This window comes from Thunnus albacares, chromosome 2 (assembly GCF_914725855.1).
Source record: "Thunnus albacares chromosome 2, fThuAlb1.1, whole genome shotgun sequence".
Taxonomy (NCBI): domain Eukaryota; kingdom Metazoa; phylum Chordata; class Actinopteri; order Scombriformes; family Scombridae; genus Thunnus; species Thunnus albacares.
Window position 1 is genome coordinate 21134000 of NC_058107.1, and position 23953 is coordinate 21157952.

A 23953-nucleotide genomic window follows, 5' to 3' on the forward strand; every position below is an offset into this window, starting at 1 on the left:
GTGTAATAAACATCTGTCAACATAAAAACACACATGAAACATGAATCTTTGTTAATTGAAGAGAATTTCACCATTTTAAGTGCAATACCTGAGACAAAAGGTGCCAGTATCATACTCCTCCAGGTCCTGGAGAAACTAGCAATCTGGATAGAAAAATAAACAAATTTAGAAGCCTGTCTCCTTTATGACAAACTGTCTTGAGTGATTGCAGCAGTGATAGTCAAATCTGTTTTTTATTTTTGGCTGAAGATCCACTTCAACCTCCTACATGCTGATGTTTCTTAAAGTAAATGTGATGAAGATTACCTCCCACAGAGCAGGCACAGCCACGACTGCTTCTAACACCTTCTGGAGGTGGCTGATCTGAGGAACGGAAAAAAACTTACTTAGGAGTTTCATTTCAAATGTCAGAACTGAAATGTCAGACTGAGATCAGTTGTCAAACAAAAATGTCCCTGCTGCACACGTCCTCACCAAGTTGAAGCCCAGCAGTTTCTGAAGCAGACTGTTCCACAGCTGAGGGTCGTACACCTGGTACTCCAAACATAAGTCTGCCACCAACCTCACAGCCTGGAAGGACAAAGGTTGCAGCTTATGTAATAAATGATAAACTCCTAAATTAGTGAGGCTGAAATGAAGTACCGGTGTAGTTTTCATGTTTTCAGTTGGAAAGTACCTGTGGCTCATGACTGTGATTCTTCCACAACCCTTTCACCAAGCCCTCTTTGGGACTACTGAGGAAAGACTGCAATGTGTAGGGGATATTTAAAGCCTCCAGCTGAGAGACAAAGATGTAGCACTTCAGGTAATATCTGTATGGGAATATAAGACACAGAAGCATTAACACATCTCACACGCCCTTAAAATTGTTTTAACTCAAACAGCATCATTAAAACTGGTTTAATGGTCTCTTACTGGATTTTGGTCCTGGGGATCTGCAACTGAGCCTCCAGAGTGGCCGCATCAGCGAGGCGGACAAGACAAAGCAGCGCTCGAGTCCGATGGCAGAAGGTCAGACGAGGCCCGGAAGTGCTGAGAGGCTACAGGAGAGAGTCCGGAGACAGCACTCAGCCACTTTCACTCATTTTGTGCCTTTTAATTGCAAGTTACAGTATTACTCACCCAGGTTTCAGCAGATAGGATAGGCTGTAGAAGACGGACAGCGTCATCGGTGGGGCAAGACTGCAGCATGTACACCACTCTGAGGGTATCAGATACACAACCCACAGTGAGCGAGAGCAACATTTTGGTGTTAAAACTTTCCAATCATTGTGGGTGTCAAACAATAATGAGAAAGTAGAAGAAACAAAAGAGGGCTGTCTGTTTATAGAAACTGTTAAAGCAGCAAACAGTAACAGTGATGTCTCCTACCTCATTAAGTCTGGGTCCTCCTCGATGTTGCTGACACACTCCTGATTACAAATGTCCTTCATTTTAGAAAAAAAATGTTTTGTCACAATACAGAACAGATTTTGCATCCAAAATTTGATAAAAACACAATGTAAGCAGATTAAAATGAGATAAACAGAAACTGAGGTTAGCTGATTAAAGTAAAGCTATACTCTGACTGACAGACCTTGGCCACAGCAGGGCCTGTTTTGCAGATCCATTTTTCCAACATCATGTTACGGATTTTCAGAAGATCCACATTGTTGATGGCGGCTATTTCCTTGATCACAGCATGTATGTCTGAGACGGAGACAAGTGATCCAATTAAAAAAGTCAGAGTCCCATTGAGCACATCAAACCGTTTCAGCAGGACTAGACAATTATGAGTTCACAGAGTGAGTGTTGCATTATGGGTTGTTTGTAGCCTTAATGTTGCTAGGCTAGCGAGTTTCTTATCATCTGTTTACAGTGAGTCTAATTGAGTCAGTTAACACTAAAAGTTTTTCGTTAGCTCAGTTTAACCTGCAGGAGTTTCTGAAAGCTCGTGTAACATGTTTTTCTGCTGCAGAAGAAATAAATTCACAAGGAGTGAAAATGAGTCAAAAATGTCTCCCGGCGCCTTTGCAGCAGAAACGGGTTGTGGACTGAATCTGTCAAGCAGCCACGAATTACTGTTGTCACAGATGACGAGGAGCTCAAAAAGACAGTCTGACAAAATGCTAACTGCTGGAAAAAATAATTTTGACTGCTTCCGAGATTATGACAGGAGAGAGTGTGAATATGTGGCTGATAAACAAGCTACAAATGTGCAGTTTACATTCTACTTTAATGGAAGTATTTCACTTTTATGAGAGAGAAGTCTCCCAGGTTGAGGACTCTCCTCTCCTTGGATAAATATTATTTTAGGGAAACTTTCCCAACAAGATGAGTGTGAAAGTGTGTTTTATCTTCAAATAAACACACTTTGAAAAACAGCTGCTGGAAAAGGCGGGGGTTTGTCTTATATTCAGGAGAGTACGGCATCTTAGAGCAGATAATAAAACAATTCAATGTCATAAAAAGCAAACAGGACTAAATGACACACCCTAATCCAGTAGCCATGTTTGGCAAATCAAGCCTACAGGACGGAACTCAGAGTTGAGTTCATAAAAACATAAAGTCGGTCATTGATTTACTTCAGCATGCTCACCAGGATATGTCTGACTTCCTGAGTCCCTGTATCGCTGTTCCACACTGCTGTGCTCATACAGGGCCACCAAGAGTCTGGCTGGCAGCCCAGTCAGTTTCAGATGCTCGGGGCTGTTGAGCTGACTGGCTATCAAGGTATTCTCAGTAGCCGAGCGCTGGAACTGCAGCTTCAGCTTGGAAAGGAAGGTCTCCCCTCTGGCTCGTGCTTCCTCCTGCTCGGGATCAGAGGAGATGAGATTCAACCCAACCAGTGATTGAATAACTAATCAGATAAAGACGTGTCAAGTCTGACACTGAATATGTAGGAATACTGACTTCAAGGTTTGGATCCTTCAGCCAGGCATCTCCGAGAGCCAAACAGAACCTAAGTGACTGTGTCTTCTCATAGCCTGTAGAAAAGAGGAAACAGTTCAGTGCATATGTGCAAACACGCCGTGCATGCAGTGTTGTGGCAGTGTCTAATCTGCAGGTCACACCTGCTGGCAGCTCCTGGGTGATCTTGTGGGCCGTGGCAGCTGCCCACTCTGGGCTCTGGATACACTGGATGTACTTCATCATGGTCTTGGCCACCTTGAAAGTCTCCTTATTGTAGCCATGACCCTGACCCTTCTTCCTCTGCTCCAAGAGTAGAGGCTTCATCTTCTTCTCGAACACATGGTTTGCTGCTGACATGTATAACTTGTCAAGGCTCACCTGGAAAGAGACAGGAAGGCTTTAATAATCCAAAACTTGATTTAGACTTCTTAATGATTATACAGCGTTAGACTAGTTTTTAGATTAGCGTGCTTTACCTTCATCAGTTTGCTAATCAGAAGAAGTGTGGGGAAGGTCTCCTCACTGAGCTCTGGACCTATACACAGGAAAATATTTATTAGTTTAATTAGTCTTTGCACATCTCATTCATGACTAATATCAATAAATAAAGTGACCAAATTGAAGTTATAAAACAAAAAAACCCCCCAGATTTTTCTAACTGAAGCTTCACATAGAAAGTGGTCTGGATGGTAAAAACTGTGTCTAAAGTCTTCAAAGTGTCAGCAAAACTTTAATCACCCACTTGAGATACTCAAACTACAGTCAGGCTCACACGTGGTTATATTATAATGATCTGAGGTAATGTTGGGATTTTCAGAGATGAGAGCAATAAGCTTCTTTAAGATGATACCACAAGTCAACCAATGCAGAGAAGATAAATCAGAATAAGATAACTACAGTGGTTGACTCACAGATAATCTTCCAGTAATGTTTAGTCTGCATAAGCAGGTGAAAGGGCAGCCTGCTGTTGGACAGCGGGTTTGGCAGCAGGCTGTTTTCCAGAAGATGCGTGTTCTCCACATCTGAGGGGGGAGAAACTCGCTTGTAGGACTTCAGGTGCTGAAGGAGGCCCATTGCCTGCGGATTAGAAGACAGTGGCTGCTAGACTGCATAATACATTATGAAGACAAGGAATTATTGAATGTTAAATATACAAATGTTTTTTTTTTTTTTACCTGACTAACAGAGAAATTGGTCACATTCTCATCTGCAGCCTGTATGATCTTCAGCACAACTTCTATCCTCTCGTAGTTGTAGGGGCTGAGCTGTAAGAGAAAAGCATTTTTGCAGGTCAGGTGTTTACCTCAATCAGAAGTGTGATCTAAAAAAAACCCCAGTTGTATGCTCATACGGTAAACTGTGGTTCAGACTTGCTATTGCAGTGCTATAATAAGTACGGATTGCCAGTAAGTCTGGGAAAAAAGCAAATTATTGGTTTGACAGCTAGAAGTAAATATTTGGACAGCTGTCATCTAATAGCTCACACTTAATAAGCATGTTGATAATGTTTTTTCATTTTTTAAATGACAATTAAGCACACTCTATTCTACGAGACGTTGACAGTTATTTCACTCATGTAACAGTAAAAAATCATTGACATTGAGCCCACACATTACTGAGATACTGCTTTAAAAATCTCCATCTTTTATCGTTTCCCTCATACACAAACCTTGAATATAGCAGCACAGAGACTGTTGGTGAGCTCGCTGGTGCTGTGTAACATCGGGATGATCTGCAGGACTCGCTCCAGTGCGTCTGCATGACAGAGAGGCTGCACCTCCTCCTGGCCTGTTCCTGGGTCACCTGCATCTTCCTCATCCTCTTGGAGCAGCAGTAAGGTCGTGATGTACTGGTTAATCACGCCGTCACGATCTAGACCAAAGGTGCTGCAGATGGGAGTAAAGGATTTTTAACACATGTAGAGAAAGAATACTGCATACCACACTGTGGTGGATATTTAAGCATAGTATGGATCCAGCTGATGGAAGCTGACCTGCAGTACTGGAGGATAATGTCTGGTGTGATCTTCCTGTTTTTCACCAGAACAGGGATCAGACTGTTCTTCATCTCAGGCCGCTGGCGGAACACCGGCTGGATGGATATCTGGGACAGAGCAGGTAAATGTCAAGATATGCGAAAGACAGGAAGAAACTTATAGAATACAAAGTATAATGACACTCACTCTATATAAACATATTTATTCTGACCACAACAACCTTTGAAACACCTACATTTAAGCATCGCATTACCTCTAATTTGCTAAGCTTGATGCCCCATTCAGCGTCTGTTATGACAGAGAGAAACTTCTCTTGTTCCTCTGCCTCATTATACAAGCAGCAGAGATTGGCTCCGATCTTGGCCACAGCCTAAATGATGAAGAAACCGTGGCTGATTAGATTTGTTAAAGAAAGAATGAGATGAGCACATTCACATACAAGTGTATTTGTGGTATCTATTTTTTTTTATACAAACTGCTTGATGATTGGTAAAATTGTTATCATTCCTACAGTCACTACAGCTGGTATACACAGTTTAAATGTGAATATAGCTCTAAAATACCATCTCAGGGATCCCTTCAGTGTTTAGTAGATGACATAAATAGAGATGGTGTCATAGACTTTATCTCCAAGAACTGATGTCAGTGTTACAACAACCTTGATATCAATCACAACTTTCCATTACCAGTGTTTACACTTTTGCCTGGTTCATTCTCTTTAATTTCCATTATCAGAAACAAGATAAAGGTTTGACAATAAATTATAGAAGAATAATGATCATATGTCCTACCAATATTTTGTCATAGTTTTGCCAGGTGTTGTCAATAACCTTCCACAGTATTTTGAAGACTTCTGCTTTGGAGAGGAGTGTACAGAGTCCAATAGCCAAATCACAATCGACCACCCTCCAGTTGAACACCTGTAGGCGATAGAAAAGTGAGTCACTTTTATCTTCAGTAAATATGCTACAACCCCTTCATGACGTCTGACCCACCTTGTTCAAAAGAGCCACAGCAATAGCATTCAGAGATGAAGTAGTTGTCTTTCGGAGATCATTCAAGCACAAATTGTAGTTCTTAAGCTCTTGTGTATCATAAAGCTGAAAAAAAAAGTTAAAGATTTAGAATTCCAGTACAAACATTAAAAATATCTTCCTGGCAAGTAGCTAAAGCTGTTATAATAGTATAATTGTTCCAGAAACACATATGACAATGGTACTGATGTTTTTAGCCGTACCTGTACGCTGAGCTTTACGTCCATAACGTTGGAGGTGACGTGCTGCAGGCAGCTGCCGTATGAGTTGACCAGCACTCTCAGGGCCAACTCCAGCTGACTGCACTCCTGTAACATCTGTAACATGTTGGCCAGAGGACCCAGGAGGGGCCGAAGGTGGTTTGAACCTGAATGTGGGCCAGGCAGGACACATGGTAAACTTTCAGAATTATAACTTAAAGAAAAAGAAAAAAAAAAACAAGAATATGAACTTAAACACTTACCGTCTTCAAATGAACAGTGTGAAAGGCAGGAACAGTCCAGTGGGTACAGTTTGGTATCTGCAAGATTGGGAATAAATTTGCAAACCGATTAACTGCAGATTAAAGCGATGAAATCCTAAATAAACATTGAATAGATCATTTGAGTATTTTCTGACCCCGAGAAATGGGCAGCAGGCAGTTGGTAATTTCGTACTGGACTGGGAGCACAGACACTGGGTCCAGAACAATGCAATCTTCATTAAAAAGATCCTGAAAGTTCCACTGAGAATATGGATCTTTTTCTGCATCCAAGGTCAAATCCTGTAACGTTACACAATTTAATTTTTTAAGGCATTCAGATAATTTCAAATCTTTATAAATAGAATGCATTCATTAAATGTAATTTTAAGAAGCATCTCTTGTTTTGATAATGAAAAATGATAAGATAAGATACTGACCTTGGCTGTAAAGCCATAATTGTCTGATAACTGACACTGATGATAGACATCCATAGCTATCCGTGTGCACTTGCAAAGCTCCGAACAGTCCAGGAGTAGATCTGTAACAGTTTTTAAATATACATTTCAGAGATTTTACATCTTACAAATGCTCTGCAGCAATAATTGGCTCAGATGTAACAATAATAAAAAAAAGGTCTCATGTGACCTACATAGCCTTGAAGCATTTTTTGATTTGCATTCCTAAAGTCTTTTGTCCTAAAAGCAGCCAACATCTTCAATAAGACCAGATAAGCAACTGAAAATATTTTGGAATTAATCATTTGTGTCTGTCCTGCAGTTGTGCTGTTGGCGTATCATCTGTGTTCTTAAAACGAAAGTTTTTTTTTGTGTTTTCTTGGAATAGTTAAAAATTCTGGGAAATGCGTTCATTCACTTTTTCTATCTAGAACTAGAGAGGTGAGATGATTAGCCAAAGTTCAAAAATACTAACCAATCAATATTTCAACACCTCTTAAACTCCCAATTACCTCATTGTATCTCATTTGTCGAATTGATCTAATGCTCTGAGGTGCATTATTGAACTTTGCACAGACCGGGCTCACAGGTTCTCCCTGCTTCCAGTCTTTATGCTAAACTGGGTTCAGCACCTCCTGGTTCTAAACCCAACATTAACACACAGACATTAGAGTGACATCGATCTTCTCATTTAATTCTCAGAAAGAATGCAAGTAAGTGTATTTCCCATAATGTTGAACTATTCCTTGAAGATTAGATTGGCGTCAAATTTCCAGTCTAGTTTGTAAAACAAAAGTGTATTAACTTTTTACTGCAAGATCACAGCAAATTAAGAAATCAAAAGTATCTTACTTAACATCAATCAGTTATAAATCCAGTGCTAATTCACATGATAGTTATTTTCACCAAAATAAATTGTTGTCACACATTGTTGATGTTTACATGCGTTCTTTACCTGAGTGGCACACAGTGATGGCCTGGCTGGCAAGATTGTGGATGACTGCTGGCAAGTCCATGTCATCAGGAAGCACCATGGGCACATCTGCCTCCAGCATCTGGCATAACGTCTTGGCAGCAGTGAACAAAACCTTCCCTGTGCTGGTGTTATAGTGGTGTTCATACAGCTCACTGACGACATGAAGGAAAGAGAACAAAGAAAGCGTGAGGTTCTCAAAAATGCCTCAACATGCTTTAAAGAGCACGCCACAGCATCCACACATGCAGACCTGAGGATCTTGAGGGCCTTGTCCACCTTGCCCACCCCCACAGCTCGCAAGGCCAAGTCAGACCAGAGCTCCTGTTCAGTGCGCTGCAGCTGTCTTCCTAAACGACGCAAGCCAGCTTCTGTGGAGATGGTCTTAGTTTTGCCATCAGCATCATTAGCCACAACTGGGGTGGTTGTGGCCTTCGCCTTGGATGAGTGGCGGCCACGTGTGTTCTCATAGGCGGTGATGTGATGCTCCTGGATCTGTTTTCGGATGTTTGGATCCTCATAGTTGGAGGGGGTAAAGAAAACGTCAAAGTCCTCCTGAAGAAACCGACAAAGAAGGTGCAGGTTAAAAAGCGTATCAGATGGAATAACACTTAAAAAAAAAAGACATTCCCTCAACAACGCTCACCTGTAGGTGGGCAATGGCCTTGAACATGATGAGGTTGCTCTCGCACTCCATGCTTTTAAGAGCATCATCTGTAGAGGACATGAAAGCAGGTATCACGCTTGGAAGAGTTCATATGCGCGTTTATAAGATTTCTTTCCTCGAAGCATCCGACACAAGGAAGTCAGAGTTCAGAGTCACCTGGAGCTGAGAGGAGAACCTCAGCAGGGTGGATGTTGGCTGACATGGATTTGAAAATGTGTGTTTTTACACCAATCTGCTGTTCATATCTCAGAAGTGTATACAGAGTACTTACATTTTTGGATAATATGCATGTATTTCAGTGCCTCCACCATCGCCTGAGCTATGACCATCTGGTGTTTCTTGTGCTATTGAGGACAGGAAGGAGGCAAATTAGATGTATGTACATATGTTGAGGTTGAGATTGATTGATATGCACATACAATCCTTTAAATTTCATATAAAGTCTACTAACAGGCATATTTGTGATGTCTATAGCTGTGTTTGCCTCATGTAAATATGCAGGGAAAATTCTAGTATATTAGATTAGATGTGTGTGAGCTACAGCAGAGATGCAAAGTTGAAATGACATCTAGTGCTCAGCAGGGACAACCATTGGCTTTCTGAAGCTCTAATGCTTAAAAACATCTTAACATGCAACAAAATATGACTTCAGTGGTCTTCAAATTGCATCCACAAAACTGAGCCTTGAATACATGTATCTATAATGCAAATGAAATGTCATTTCAAAACACACACCACCCTCCCTCTCCTCACCTCGTCAGATATGTGAATTTTGTCCTCCAGCTGCAGCATGGCCCAGGTTGTGAGGCGTTCGATCACACACTCTGCCTCTGCAGGAGACAGCTTCTTCAGGACAGTCATGCATGCCTCCGTCTGCAAGCAGCACAAAACGCTTTCTACCAATATGTCGCGGATACATAATGAGATACTGAATAAGAATTTAGTTATTTTTTATTTCCATGTGGATATGCAGCGTACCTTTCCTTGGCCTATCAGCTGGATGAGATACAAGTAATTTATCTGCAAGGTTGGCAGTTTATACGCTTCAGCCAATGTCAGGGAGTCCTCCAGAGACATTGGCAAGTCTTGCTTCAGGATGTATCTAATCAGTGTCTGAGAAAGATACACATGACTCAGAGAGTTTTATAAGCATGCACAACAGACATATAACATGTCACATAATTGATAAAAATCAAATCTTACCAGAATTTGAGTGCTGTTAGAGAGGTTGAAGTTGCGGATCCCATAGCCCCTGAGAAGCTTCCTGATCTCCATCAGACGGTAGCTCTCTTTTATAAGCTCTTGTCTGGGGAATGAATTAAGTAGAAAAAATAAATAAATAAATAATATATATATATATATATATATATATAGACACTAATGGTGTTATTTAATGTCAATTATTTCAAGGTGAGGATGATATAAACATACTTTGGTCCATCCATCTCTAGGTACTGCTGAACCAGGTTTTCCACCTCATTAGTCCAGGGCACTACAGCTTTCTGCATGATCTCCAGCACAGCATCCACCATCAGCTGCCAGGAAATACAATAACGCAGGATTTCACAAATCCAAACTCTACTGTTTTTTTGGGCATTTTATTGACTGGCTTTTCTGCTAAATACATGTGTTCATAAGCCTTCAGTGTAATGCAATGTAAAAAGTGTAATGGTTTTAACGAAACTTACGTCAGTATCAGTCATGCAGCCTAGTACAGCCACTGCTTTGGCTTCCCATTCTGTGAAAAGTGTTGTGGTCTGAGAGCTGCAGCGCTCCAGCAGATCCTAGTGAAGATCAGATTGAGAAGAGAAACACTAATCATCATCAGGCATTTGGAAAAATTAAATGTTAATTCCCAGTGTGCTTGACTGTGTCAGAGTTTTACCTTGATATACTGTAGAAGAAGCTCATCAAAAGGAATCTCGTGCTCCTCAGCGTACGGCAGGATGCTGCTCTCTACTGTGGCGGCGATCAGCTCTGGAGCTGGCACTTTGTCCAGCATGAAGAACGCTACGCTGCGTACACTTCCCTTTCAAATTCATAACAAAGATAAATTATTAACACATGAACAACAAAATGTACCAGGAATAAACACTTCTCATTAAAATGATCTCTCCATATACATACATATGATTTGATTCAAGGCTACAACTCTGTCTTACTAGAAAGCTTTTTGATTTTTTTTTTAAAATAATGAAATAAACCCTGATATCCATACTACAGTTTGATCTCTCCTCTTATCTACTGACATCTACAGGCACAGATAAGCACTATCAATGTTTCTGCATAATTCCAAGCATGGCTTTTTTAGCCACTTTTCATACTCTAAACTAAAAAACTAAAAATATCCAACCCGATACAGTAAGATGTGTGAATTTATGGTGCCCAAGTACTTTAACAAAATATTAATTTCCTGAAGGAGATATCTGAGGCATGTTTGAGGCTCAAGTATAATCAGAATACATCACTGATAAAAAAAACAAACCTTCTCAAAGACTGAAAGTGAAAGTCTGCAGTTATATTTCTTGTGGAGGTCCAGCAGCTTGCGGAGGTTGGACACCAGGGACTTTAGGTTCTCCACCTCTTCTGTGCCATAATTATCGTCCTTAAAAAACAAACAAACAAACAAAAAAGAGGTACAAACAAATCATGGATCACATAATATCATAATGATTAAGTTACAATTCACACCCACAGGTAGATCACCATTGTTTAGGCACAAATACTAACTTACAGATTTCATCCATGTCCATAAAGAGGGCAGTCCAAGCACTGCCAAGTCCAACCCGTTCTGAGGCCAAGCACCCTGAAAAACACATTACATTCAAATCACTGGTTCAACTGGTGACTCCATAATAGTGTGTTTTCCCCCACTGAGACTTAATCTATTATTTATCTATTTTACTATTATGTTATATTACTAATTACTATTGTGATTCATGCTTGCAATACATTTCAAAAGTCATCAAAATCTTTCAGAACTTCAAATCAATAAATGCTCACCACCAGGGGTTATTTCTGCTGCCAGTTTATTTTTTTTTACCTTTTCTGTTAACTCCAGGTTCCTTGCCCTCTGCTCGAGCCATCTCGCCAGGATTTTCTGAGGGTACATAAAGACAAAACTGTTATTACTGAAAGCATGGCACCATATGGTGAGGTGACAGGTGACATCCTACCTGTCCTGTTGGAAGCACTCTCCTCACAAAGGGAACAAAAACTGTCCTAAACCAAGGACATAGCTCTTGGGATGGCAGGTCCTCTGGGATGGCACTGAGCACAGCTTCAAACCTGCTCTCATCAAACTCCAACGCAATCTGCCCCTGTCACAAAACCCAGCAGGAAAATATCACAACTGACCCTGACACAATATCTCTCACAGAAATGTTTTGTCTCATCATTGTTATTGATTCCTAAAACTCAGGTTATTAATATTTGACATATTTCTGTTAATTTATTATGAAGTGCATGAAGCTGTTCTTTATTACCTCATATCTGAGCCAAAGGAGTTGTGCACCCTTCAAGTCTCCTTCTCTTAGGTGGGTCAGAATTTCTCCTAAATTGTCGGTGCTGTTCAGAAACTCAATCCAGGCGATGCCACTATGGATGACAAAGTAATATGCAGTTATTTACATAATAAATATACCACAATATGGCAAATTGAGTGTGTCACACAATAAAAACAGAGACTTTGCATTTACTTGAAATTTTCCAGGCCGTGAAGGCTGCAGAACGTTGCCAGCCTGGCCAAAGCCTCCTGGATCTGTAAGGAGGAGTATCGTGTGGCAGCGTGGTTGAGCATCTTCTCCGCCGTCTCGAAGGTCGGCCACGGAGCCTTGAGGCAATATTCCACCACATACTGCCCATCCTAGGAAACATATAAATCAAGAGTGGAAACTTTATAATAATAACTTTCATCAGACATTTTGCAGCAGTAAATTTAAATTACACAAAATACTCTACAAAACCAAAGATCATTGCCTCCCTCAGCCTCTGTTGCTTGAGCGTTTTGGACTGTCTTTTGAAAGGTAGCACTGTCACACTCACCGTGATCTTCATCAGGTTGATCTTGGCCTCTTCCACAAGTTCAGACAACACATTCTGCCCATAGCCACCCACTGATGCAGAGGCCAGCTGTTCCAGCACAAACTCAAGCTTCACCTTGTAAACAAGCTGAACAAAAAGTAAGATTGTTAGTTTTGACTCCCTTTTAAACTTTCTCACAGTCTTGTGCAGGTGATTCTCTACGGAAAATCAGTCCCTTTACTGGCTACTTGAGCAGGTAAATGACTGTTGAATGATTATTCTGGTCTTTTTCTGCTCTACAATTCTTCTTCTCTGGTTAAGTAGCAAACAGAACATGTAAACTTCCATATTAATATCCACTGACATTTGTCCAGCTTATAACAGTCACAGGAATGTCACTTTTCTTCTGAAGACACACACTTACCTCTAAATCAAGCTCAAATGTGATGGCAAACTTTTCAGCCTCTTCAAACATGTGTTTATGAAGAAGTCTGCTAAGCCTGAGAATAGCAAAAAGTGAAGTAAGTCTAATTATACCGTTGCACAGCTGCACAAACTATTACAAATCAATGCAGGACTGTATCCAGTTAAAATGAGCTACCTGTTCTCAGGCAAAGCCTCTGTGAAGCATCTGACAACAACAGAAGATACAGGCTCTCCGCGACTACTTGATGAAGAACAAGGGGGAAAAAAAAAAAAAAAAAAACACATCATAAATATTTTAAAACATTCACCATATCACTTAAGTACTGACTGGACAGACAGTAATCTTAGAGACCAAATCCTACCTTTCTGGGTTCTCACAAATCCCCTCGACTAAATAAATCGTATCCTGGAATCAGAGGACATAACAGCTGATTTTAATGTGCAGAAATGTCAACATCTAGAATTAGCACATGCAAAGTTAATATAACTATTTAATTATTGGTGATTGTTCACCATGTTTATTTTTGTCCGGACAAGACAGGAGACTGAGGAGACATCCAGAGAGTAGCAGACAGTCATGGAGGGCAGACATCGTATTTGAAGTGACTTGAACTGAAAAATTAAAAAACATATTGGAGTTGAGACCAGACTTGAGATAATCATTTTATAGTTTCTTCAAAAAGGAGTTGTAATGATACCTGACTGTTGTCTTGCTTCATCAGTGTAATCATCTTCATGCTGCCCTTGTCTTGGCTGTAATTCACACAGATTAGATTAGATTTATAACCTTGTTTGAAATCCCTTTGTACTATATGAATACAGAATACATATATAAAACATTAATACGTACGCAACCATGGAGGCAGAGCCGCATTCTGTGGTGAGTTCAAAGTCATGAATAGCAAGATCCGGCCAACAGTGAATCATAACAAGGAAGTGCAGGTCCCAAAGACTCAGAACATCCTGAGAGCAAAGAAAAATGCACAGTGATCCACATTTAAATCTCACACATCTTAACATCAAACAGCTGAGTGCTACCAGTGAACTCACCTCAGTGTCCAGAATATACAAAAGATTCTCCACCACCACCATCTTCTTCACTCCTTTGAAGTAGACATATAAATATTATGTTACAATCCTTGCACAACCCACTCTTAGAGGCATTTTACTTGTTTTGCAACTGTTTCACATTATGTCTGTTTCTTATGTTTTCTCTTTTATTCAGGACTTGTGTTTTACTGAATAATATTTTCCTATAAATACCAATGTCCAAAAACATGAGCACATACAGTACATTGATAACAAGTTAAATGCTTAATACAGGCTCGTTAACGCTGTGTAGCTACAGTATGTAACTGTACGTGAAGCAAGAGCTCACCTGGTATTAAGCTGTTGTTGACCGAGTGAGCGAGGCGCATCTTGGACTGATGAGGATCCATCGTCCCGTGAGTTATGACATTTTCTTTATCGCCCTGTGAAAATGATAATGACGTGACAAATAGCATCATGAGAAGAAACACATTTTTGTTGCTTACTGTGTTCCTATGAAGATTTTATTTACACGAATAAATATGAAGCTTCATTTTAGGTTAACAATTCAATTCTATCGTGAAAGCATCCGTAGTATGCGTACAACTGTGTTTTTCTGAGCAGTGGGACTGTTCTGAGGAAGACAACTAACATTTCAGAAAAAACTGACAAAATCTACAGGTATATAGACAAATGCATAATTTAAAATAAATATCGAAGATTAGTGGTTTGTAAATTCTTATTAAGCAAATTTACAGAATAAAATAATATTCAGAAAAATGAGAAATGCAACCGCATGAGCAAGGACTGACGCATTTTAGCTACCATGGTCCATAAGTAGAGTTAAATTGAATCTTTAAATACTGTATGCATTCATATGTAACCAATGTATCATAACTGAATGTGGTAAATACAGAAACCACACTTCTTTCACAGACACTGACCCCAATCATTAAATGGATTTCATGGCCCAGATTGAACATTACTGCTGTGCTGCAACCCTCCTCATGGTAATCCTCGGTGGAGCAGAAGTCAATCTTGATGAGAGACTGGAGCTGAATTGAGGAGAATTTTGATTATATTTCTGTTGTTAAAAACAACAACAACAAACAAACAAAAAGAAAGAACATTTGCTATTGCATGGAGAGAAGATTGCTTAACTTACATCTTTCAAAGCTCCCACGTCCATTTTTTCAATGGCTGTGATGAGAAAAGAAAAAAGGAAAGTTACAGTTGGTCAATAAAGTGGTTCCAACAAAAACTTGAAGTCCTTCTCATATAATATTTTGTACCTGTCTCAATCTTTGCCAAAGCAAGGTTTGTAATGTGGAAAAAGCCATCCTTTATGAGAAGGAACATATGGTACATCCCTGTAAAAAAACAAAATTATCAAAAAGCATTATTAGACATAACATCTTGAGTATTAATTCTAAATTCCTTCATGTTTCAGGTGCACTTCATGTCTTGATTTTACCTAAGGATGTCTTGTCCTCCTCTATGACGAGATAGCGATAAGTTTTCTTATCTCCGCTGGATGGTTTCTCTACCAAAGCCTGCAAACATCAGTGAAACACATCATGCAGCTCAAACTCACCTCAGAAAAAGACACAGAGTATTACCAATGTTACAGCTGGTGCCATCACCTCTAGTTGAGTATTATTTTTCCAAGTGTCATAGGTGAAATCAGTCAGGTACAGTATAGCAAACCAAGGTCAGGCACAGAGTGATCATATCTATTCTAATCCTACAATCTGACAGGCCTCACACATATTTAAAAAACACTTGTACCCTGGTGAGAAGGATTCTCTTGTCCGCAACATGGATCAAATGGAGGTTTCCATTTCTTTCACAGACCACCAAAAACTGTCCATCCAGGCATACATCAAAGGCATCCACATCAGTTTCTGAAAAATAAATATTGGTATTAGCATACAGTAGTTAATGTGACAAGTCCAACTGCATCGATAGAAGAGCTATGATGACATCTGACTTTTCATTATCAATTAATCTGTCAGTTATTTTCTCAATTAATTGATTATTCATTTGGTCTATAAAATATCAGAAAATGACAAAAAATGTCAATCACTGATCCCAAAGCGAAGATACATTCTCAAATGTCTTCTTTTATCCCGACCGACAGTCAACAACCCAAAGATATTCAGTTTACTATCACAGAGGACTAAAGAAATCAGTAAATATTCACATTTGAGATGCTGGAACCAGAGAATATAGACATCTTTTTCTTAAAGAATGACTCCAAATGATTAATCAATGATCAAAATAGTTGTCAATAGTTGGCAACTAATCAATTTAATTGACTATTCCTTGCAGCTCTACGTGTGACTGAACCTTCCACTACAGTATCTCTGAAAGGATTTAGTCCAAATCCTGATTTGGATGCAGCAGCTTCTCAGAGGACACCAGCTGACATCTGACAGATAAGAAACAGCATGAAGCATGAAGCTGTGTACCGAAGTGAAGCAGCAGCAGGATGGTCTGATAGCTCTGGTCAAACAGGATGACCGTCTTGTCAGCAACAACAATGCTCCAGTTTGAACCACTGCAGGAGGAGAGACGGGGATCTTTCTGCACCTGCAAAGAGCATTTCCATCAGATCACAGGTCAGTGTTGTCACTAAACCAGGAGTGACAGACTGTGTCAACACTCCTGGATGTTAATGAATGGAGCAGCATGTACATTATCTTTACGTTACTGTACATAGTGACTAATTATTACCTCATTGGCAGTGGAGATTTTGACCAGTGTATCCACCTGATACAAGCCGCTAACGTTACCATTTTCCTCATTTGACTCACTGCAGAAACGGACAGTGTTTGTATCCTCGTTGGTCAGAAGTTCAACGTCGCTCCACATCGCCATTTCGTGTAGCTAAGTAACATAAAAGAAATATATAACCATTTAGTTTTGATCTGAAAATGATTAATTTATGAGTTGGTGAGCGAAAAATGAGATAAAGCTAGCTAACATTACCACTTTACTGTTATGATAACGCTAATGCTAGTTAAGTTAATTCAGACGGGAGTTAGAAAGTCGAACTGCTGTTGTTATCTATGAACACTGGGGGAAAGACAATATAACACTAGATACAGTTGCTAGTAGGTTAACTCACCAGTCTACAGAGATTATTGGACAGCCACAACACACAGAAACTACATATCGCAAACTCAACAGCATTAGCTTTGGAATTTGGCGGGTTGCTGTAGATTAACAGCAAAACTATGTCAGTGAAATCCCTGAGTTTTGCCTTCCAGGTGCAACATCCCTCTCAGGTTATGTACAAACACCACCCTCTTCATCAGAATTGGCAGGATTAATTCCCAAACAAGCGTATCTATCTTTAATTAATCTACGCCTAACCGTTTTATTGACGAAGTTTGTTTGGGCTGCACTGTTTGAGAGTAGGTGCTGCCCATGGTGCTGCCTGACAGACTACAATTAGGGATAAAGAAAAGTTACAGGCGGGGCCATAGTACGGAGAGCCTTGTGGCGTTGCCAGGTTGGATATCTTTCCGTCTGTTTTTTGTTGATGGTGTATTGCTACATTTAAGGCCTTGCAGTGTAGTTAAAGATTAGGATGTATTTTGCTTGAACTTGTCACTAATTATATAAGTATATTATTTTAAGAGTATTGAGTTTGAATAATTTAAACGAATATTTAACGGAAGGTATTCAAGAAAAAAAAAATATACCTTTTTTTTTTTTTTTGCATTCAAGCAAACTTCACCATCACTCCAGTCGTAAAATTGAATATCTCATAATTATTTTGACAGAGAGCCTATGTGTGCTGCTTGTGTGGCACTTTTAATCTGGGTTCAGCGCATATTTGTTGCCTGAGTCTGGGGGATGTCAGAGGTGAAACCTGGCAACTCGGCTCAAAGTAGCTGCTGAGCTAGACAACGGCTGGTTAGCAGCTAGCTACCTCTCCGTGAACATTTGCACAGCCTGCCAAACAGTCGTGTTACATTTACAGTGTGCTTCAGAATTATGTCGGTAAGTACCATTACACAGCCACATTCAAGATATACATGGATGTAGCATCATCTGAACAACGTCATTATAAGATAACGATTATATTTAGAGATTAGTTTTCTTAAAGATGGCGGTTAGCGTTAATGCTAGTAGGATTAGCTGCATAGCACATAGCTCAGACCTAAAAATGCTCTGATTGAAGTATGAATGACGAACGTAGTCGGATTTAGCGAATTTAGATAGCATGTTGACTAATTGTCTTTTTATTTTGTTTGTCTGGCGTTTCCTCAATTATCTAGGTCAACATTTTTGTCGACAAAAACATGATCATGACACTCATTAAAATCCACGGGACTGTATATTTTGAATTAGAGACATGGTCACATACAAACATCTGCATAAGATAACACTTTGTGATGACCTGTGAGTTAGTTTTTCATTGTGGACAAAGAATCAGAAACAGGTTTATTGCCAAGTAGGTTTGCTTATACAAGGAATTTGCCTCGATGTTGTAGTGAATAACAGTAAAAATGTATACACCAAATTAACTAAACCTAAATAATATAAAAAGAGAAGTTTATAATAAAAAATATGTAAAATATACTCTAAGTGAGAAGAGCTGCTACGGATTTAAGTTTTCAATTGAAGAGAGTGAAATGAACAAATTACTTACCAGGAATGTGCAAATGTACATAGTGTTAACATTATATGCAGTGTGCAATTAACGTTAGTCTTTCCACCTGACTCAATGTTGTTGATTAAACATGGATTCAAGGATGTTCAAAGGATATCAAAGATAAAAACACAATGTTAAATGTAGTGACAAGACCGTGATATTTACTTTTTAAGGGAAAACAAAAATGAAAAACAATGTGTCTACGAGGATGCGTTGTACTACAGTCCATCCTTACTAAAATTTTTCAAGTTAAATTAACTGTTAAAGTAAATTTACTGTGCTGACAAGTGGTCTACAACTATGTGCAAAAGGAGGTTTTAGTACTAACAAATGCTATATAGAAAGGACATGTATGTTGAATGTGTATTGGAAGCTGTAATCATGAACTGTCAGCATCAAATAGTACAACAAAACATGCATCTCGATTCTATTTCGGTATACTCATGAACTATGCTCTAATGTCCAGAAATAGTTCACACTGCCTTTGAGAGCAGATACATCTATGTGAGCATACTGAACCCACACTGATCCTTTTTCTTTCTTTTTTTTCTTTTTCAGGCAAGTGATGACTCTGCCGACTTGACCAGAACAGCCTCTCCAGTTCATCACAGAAAAAAACACAGCATGGAATCATCCAGATCTCCCAGAAGCTCCAAACATCACCATTCACGGTCAAGGTCGCGCTCCAGGGACAGAAAACGTTAGTATTCAGTAACAGTACTCACACATTGCTGAAAATGTCAGTAAATATGGGGCCATGGTATGAAATTTGTTCTCAGTATAAACACTCATGAAATGCAGTTACATAAACATGTGATGGCATGATAACATAAAACAATAATTACTGGGCACAGTCTGTACTCATGTTCCTGTAAACAGTGCAGATTTAATGTGCCCACAGGAAAGAGTCGATCTCTCAACAGAATCTGGTCCAGTAATTGCATAAATTACTAAATAAAGTAGATTTACTGCATGTTTGCCAAAATGTGCTACTCCCAGCATCATTTTTTTCTTACAAGTTTGCTGTGAAGGTAATTTTGATACATATATTCAGAGCATTTTACTTTCTACTGTTTCCAGGTGACAGAAAATACAGACGGAGTCGCAGCAGGAGCAAAGAGGTAAATGATAAATTCATTGCTATGATTAGAAACACATGTAATGTGATTTTGAAGGTCTTAAGTTATACTCTTTGTTAGCTTTAGGTTGCGGTGAGTATGTTTTTAATCAGGTTAAATATGTTACATGAAATTAAGAACAAAAGAAATAAATGGACATGGGCTTACTCACATGGAAAGGGACCTTTTTTGTCCCTCCTCACCCCATGTTGACATGTCTCAAAGGAAGCTTTCATCCTTGGATATCTGTCATGATTTGCAACCATATTATATGGTGAAGAGTAGATTTTTTTTCTTTTATTTTTTTGTTAAATCCTGTGTATAGATCACATGATAACATTTCTACAATAAATCATACTCAGCGTGCTAATGCACGAAGAGACTGAACAGAAGACCCTGCTGACATAGCAAAATAATATGTCTACTACTGGGACAGGTAACTATCTGCCATTCAAACTCCTATTTGTCTCACACTATTAGTAGAAAAGATGGAATTAACTCTTGCAGCTAGGGATGGGCATAATTAATCTAATTAATCTTTCAATTAATCCAAACAGAATCTCATGGTGTTTTCTTATACCTTTTGTAATTACGCAGTTTTGCCTGTCAGACTAATTTATCTGTATAAAGAGTAACAACTGCTGTCTTCCTCTTAAAGTAATGTTAACTTTAATGAAAAGCCATTCTAAACTATGCTCACATGAGATAAGCATGGTGCAAGTTTTAACAATTCGACATAAGAGGCTGCATAAGCAAGTTGAATCTTGCAAAAAAAAATGTATATGTGTGTATTTATATATATATACATGCATCATTTCTAATTTAGGAAGTTATTCCATGTTTTCCATGATAAATTTGTCATTTTGTGTCATGTGATTTCGATGACTTAAAGCTGTAAAAAGTAAGTTGGATGCCCATCCCTACTTCCACCTTTCAGTGCGGTTGAGAGCAAAGTATTTAGGTGACATTGTTGTTGTTGAATAATGATGTATTGATAAACCACATTTAATTTTTTTCCCTCCCTGAAAATCAGATCTTAAGGTTTGCATGCACACTGCTAAAAGATGTGAGAAGTTCTAAACAGGCTGGTTTGATTAATTGCTATAATTATATTGACATGAGTGCAGTCAAAGTAGTCCCTATTACACAAATGCCCACACTTGCAATCGTTTCTGAGGATGACATTTTGTAAATGTTACAGAAATGGATTTGAAATGACAAGGGCTTTTTTTTTCAACTTGTCAAATTTATTACATACCCTCTTCTATAAGCCATGGTACTAACTCTTTTTGTTGCACTATTTTCCTGAAAGAGACAACTTCTTCTTAAAACAGGCACGAAAGAGGGACTCTGAGAAGCCATCAAAATCTCACAAAAAAACAGACGAGCAGCAAGAGCAAGAGAGACTTTCGGCAGAGAATGGAGAGGAGCGATCCAGACGTAAAGACAGGAAGCCCTCCAGGGGTCGAAGCTTGTCCAGGTCACACTCGCGAGAGAGGTTAGTCTGGTTAATAAAGTCTATTGTACAAGGAAATAGGTTTAGTAGGTCTGATAACTTGTTTAATGACAAAAAAGAAAAGTGATTGTTCCTGGGGGTCTGGTATAATTTGTGGATTATTTTGTTTAGATAAGTGAAGCCCCAGAAATAAACATTGATTTTCAAGGTAAAATTACAGCAACACTAAAACAGCTTCGTTTGTTCATGTTGACGGATCCTGTTACTTTCAGGCGGCATCGCAGCAGGAGTAGGGACAAACGACGATCACGATCACACAGCCGGGAAAGGAAGAAGAAGGCCAGGTCTCGCTCAGGTTCAAGGTCCAAACACCGACATCACAGCAGAAGTCGCAGCAAGAGCAGGTAGGTTTAATTCAAATATCAGACTTAGTGTGTTTGAACTCGAGTCCCTCATGTTTACTAATCTCCACGTAACTGACAGTGTGTCTAATTAATTCTTTTGGTTGTTTCACCAGGGAGCGAAAGAAAAGGAGTGAGAAAGTGCGCAGAAAGAGTCAAAGCAGGTCTGTTAATCCACCTGCGTTCCGGGGCCGAAACACAGCTATGGATGCCCAAGAGGCTCTGGCCAGGAGGTAAGGCAACAGGTTTCAAGGTGTGGCGGTCGGTCAGTCTGTTCTGGACGATTCTGGTCAATGTTAGTGGTTCTTATTACATCAACATGATTGCAGCTACAAAGGGTTTTTTTCTTTTTCTTTTTTTTTATATAATAGACATTGTCAAGTTAGTAAAACAAGGAAAAATATGATTGGTGATGTGTACTGGTGAACTAGAGGGTCTAAGATGCTGACTATGTTATAGCAACATCCCCAGTTTCTTTGTTACACGTCGGACCTCATTTCCTTTCAAATTTCTACTGTCCCCTATTGAATGAAGGTAAAAATGCTCAAACAATACTGAGTAAATGTATAGATGTTAAGCTATGTTCAACATTTTATTCTTACAGGTTTGTTTTACGTCCTCACATATTGTCTCTTTTAAGTACAAAGCAGTGAGAGGTCTGTGCTTTTTAAACCAACTGAGTTTGTTCAGTCTTCTTGTGTCCAGGCTGGAGAGAGCAAAGAAACTACAGGAACAGAAGGAAAAAGAGATGATAGAGAAACAGCAGCAGCAACAGCAGGAGATTGCTGCAGGTGAGAAGTGATTGTTGTGCCAAGTTCTAAAATCTTCATAATTTTAGTCAAGATTGTTACAAACTTGTGCTGATCTGTGTATTTTGCTTCCAGTGACTGCACCTATTGCAGCAGCTGCAGCTGCTGCCGCCGCTGCCACGAACCCTGCCCTCAATGTGGCAGCCCTCCTGGCCTCTGGGACGCAGGTCACGCCTCAGATCGCCATGGCAGCACAGATGGCAGCCCTTCAAGCAAAAACTTTGGCGGAGACTGGCATCGCTGTGCCCAGCTACTATAACCCATCCGCTGTAAACCCCTCGAAGTTTGCAGAGCAGGAGAAAAAGAGGAAAATGCTATGGCAGGGAAAGAAGGAAGGGGTAAGATTTGAGTCTGCTGATATGTTTTATCTATCCACAGCATGCTCAACTTTTCCTTATACAGTTGGTGTAAATGTTCCATTATTAAATATTTATCATTCTGTTTTTAATTTTTAAGGACAAGTCCCAGACAGCTGAGTTGTGGGAGAAGCTAAACTTTGGAAACAAGGACCAAAATGTTAAATTTCGCAAACTAATGGGCATTAAAGTATGTACATTTTGTTATTTAACCAAAATATATTTGATAATTTCCGTTACATTTTCTGTTGAATGGTTTGAGCCTTCCAACCTGTAACTTTTCCTGTCCTTTCAGGGAGATGAGGATGGGGAAGCTTCAAAACCACTTAACGACGACGGCTTGAAGACTCTTCAGAAGCAGGAGGAGATGTTCAGGAACCTCGACGTTCAGTATGAGATGGCTCGATCTCAGACACACACCCAGAGGGGAATGGGCCTCGGCTTCTCCTCCTCATTTTCGCGCGGGATGGATTCGATCTAGTGCCAAACCATGGCGGTCTTTGCCACTTACCTGATCATATAGGACTACCAGCTCATTGCTAGCCCTTAAGCTTGCATGGATGTTGCTCTGAATCTGTAATTTATTTATAGACAAACATCTCGCATATTGGTACATTATAATGTAAATAGCAAGGCGCTGAGTTTGTCTCAGTGTTTATTAATCTGTACATCTTTGGAAAAGGATGCATCAGTTTGACCGGCTGATGCTGGTTGAAATTATTAGATATTTGTTTGAGTAATGTGGTAGCTTTTTTTTAAAAACTCATAAATATATATGTGATTGTTTGAACATAAAGTGAATATGTGGTTCAAGTGAACACTGTTTACATCCATTTAGCAAAAAGGAACCTGAAGTCAATGTAGCATTATCACAATCCCTCATTTTCATTTCTCCAGACTGGGAAAAACAAACCAGTGGGTTGTAATACATATTGTCTTCAGGACTGCCATGGATAAAGACGGACTTGAAAGGAGTAATCACATATTTCAAATGTTCTTGAAATAAATTAGTTTGTGTTGAATGAGGTTTTTCCTATATCACCTCAATTTGTATTTTATGTAATATATGTGTGGGGTTTTTTTTTTTTACATTTGGCTAACAAATTTGATGTTAGAGCTGGACTAAAAATAATAAGATATTTTTCAAAGCACAATATAATAAATGAGGGCAAAATCATATGGAATCAAA

General features: G+C 39.3%; 2 protein-coding genes across 4 annotated transcripts in view; one reads left to right on the forward strand and one right to left on the reverse strand.

Annotated features, from left to right (window-relative positions):
* kntc1 (kinetochore associated 1) overlaps positions 1-17594 on the reverse strand; it is a 21746-nt gene extending 4152 nt beyond the window's left edge. Inside the window, exons 1-56 of one of the 2 annotated variants that reach the window (XM_044372476.1) lie at positions 17089-17594; positions 16695-16847; positions 16430-16550; positions 15747-15862; positions 15433-15511; positions 15251-15328; positions 15124-15158; positions 14903-15013; positions 14308-14401; positions 13980-14032; positions 13780-13892; positions 13628-13682; positions 13443-13541; positions 13292-13335; positions 13105-13167; positions 12928-13003; positions 12525-12650; positions 12179-12345; positions 11966-12077; positions 11657-11800; positions 11524-11580; positions 11215-11286; positions 10966-11085; positions 10366-10509; positions 10169-10264; positions 9912-10015; positions 9684-9786; positions 9459-9593; positions 9234-9353; positions 8752-8824; positions 8460-8527; positions 8067-8368; positions 7796-7968; positions 6823-6923; positions 6541-6685; positions 6386-6442; positions 6126-6289; positions 5884-5988; positions 5680-5808; positions 5142-5258; positions 4886-4995; positions 4562-4778; positions 4068-4157; positions 3804-3969; positions 3369-3427; positions 3054-3270; positions 2893-2966; positions 2579-2789; positions 1577-1689; positions 1372-1427; positions 1123-1201; positions 916-1040; positions 677-812; positions 475-570; positions 307-363; positions 89-143 (exon numbers count right to left, since the gene is read on the reverse strand). In XM_044372476.1, coding sequence (XP_044228411.1) covers positions 89-143; positions 307-363; positions 475-570; positions 677-812; positions 916-1040; positions 1123-1201; positions 1372-1427; positions 1577-1689; positions 2579-2789; positions 2893-2966; positions 3054-3270; positions 3369-3427; positions 3804-3969; positions 4068-4157; positions 4562-4778; positions 4886-4995; positions 5142-5258; positions 5680-5808; positions 5884-5988; positions 6126-6289; positions 6386-6442; positions 6541-6685; positions 6823-6923; positions 7796-7968; positions 8067-8368; positions 8460-8527; positions 8752-8824; positions 9234-9353; positions 9459-9593; positions 9684-9786; positions 9912-10015; positions 10169-10264; positions 10366-10509; positions 10966-11085; positions 11215-11286; positions 11524-11580; positions 11657-11800; positions 11966-12077; positions 12179-12345; positions 12525-12650; positions 12928-13003; positions 13105-13167; positions 13292-13335; positions 13443-13541; positions 13628-13682; positions 13780-13892; positions 13980-14032; positions 14308-14401; positions 14903-15013; positions 15124-15158; positions 15251-15328; positions 15433-15511; positions 15747-15862; positions 16430-16550; positions 16695-16838 — 6076 coding nt within the window. In that variant the 5' untranslated portion in view covers positions 16839-16847; positions 17089-17594. Of the gene's footprint in view, positions 1-88; positions 144-306; positions 364-474; positions 571-676; positions 813-915; positions 1041-1122; positions 1202-1371; positions 1428-1576; positions 1690-2578; positions 2790-2892; positions 2967-3053; positions 3271-3368; positions 3428-3803; positions 3970-4067; positions 4158-4561; positions 4779-4885; positions 4996-5141; positions 5259-5679; positions 5809-5883; positions 5989-6125; positions 6290-6385; positions 6443-6540; positions 6686-6822; positions 6924-7795; positions 7969-8066; positions 8369-8459; positions 8528-8751; positions 8825-9233; positions 9354-9458; positions 9594-9683; positions 9787-9911; positions 10016-10168; positions 10265-10365; positions 10510-10965; positions 11086-11214; positions 11287-11523; positions 11581-11656; positions 11801-11965; positions 12078-12178; positions 12346-12524; positions 12651-12927; positions 13004-13104; positions 13171-13291; positions 13336-13442; positions 13542-13627; positions 13683-13779; positions 13893-13979; positions 14033-14307; positions 14402-14902; positions 15014-15123; positions 15159-15250; positions 15329-15432; positions 15512-15746; positions 15863-16429; positions 16551-16694; positions 16848-17088 lie in introns of both variants that reach the window. The other variant, XM_044372466.1, reaches the window with a different exon arrangement.
* A 214-nt stretch (positions 17595-17808) lies between these two features.
* Positions 17809-23786, forward strand: rsrc2 (arginine/serine-rich coiled-coil 2). 2 transcript variants are annotated; one of them, XM_044372488.1, is made up of 10 exons: positions 17809-17969; positions 19183-19324; positions 19705-19745; positions 21077-21240; positions 21471-21602; positions 21716-21832; positions 22290-22390; positions 22484-22746; positions 22865-22954; positions 23060-23786. In XM_044372488.1, the coding sequence occupies exons 1-10, from the start codon at positions 17964-17966 to the stop codon at positions 23243-23245; spliced, it is 1242 nt and encodes a 413-aa protein (XP_044228423.1). In that variant the 5' UTR covers positions 17809-17963; the 3' UTR covers positions 23246-23786. The 2 variants fall into 2 exon arrangements, with proteins under 2 accessions (XP_044228423.1, XP_044228432.1); XM_044372497.1 differs by having other exon boundaries at positions 17813-17969; positions 22305-22390.
* Positions 23787-23953: the final 167 nt, after the last annotated feature.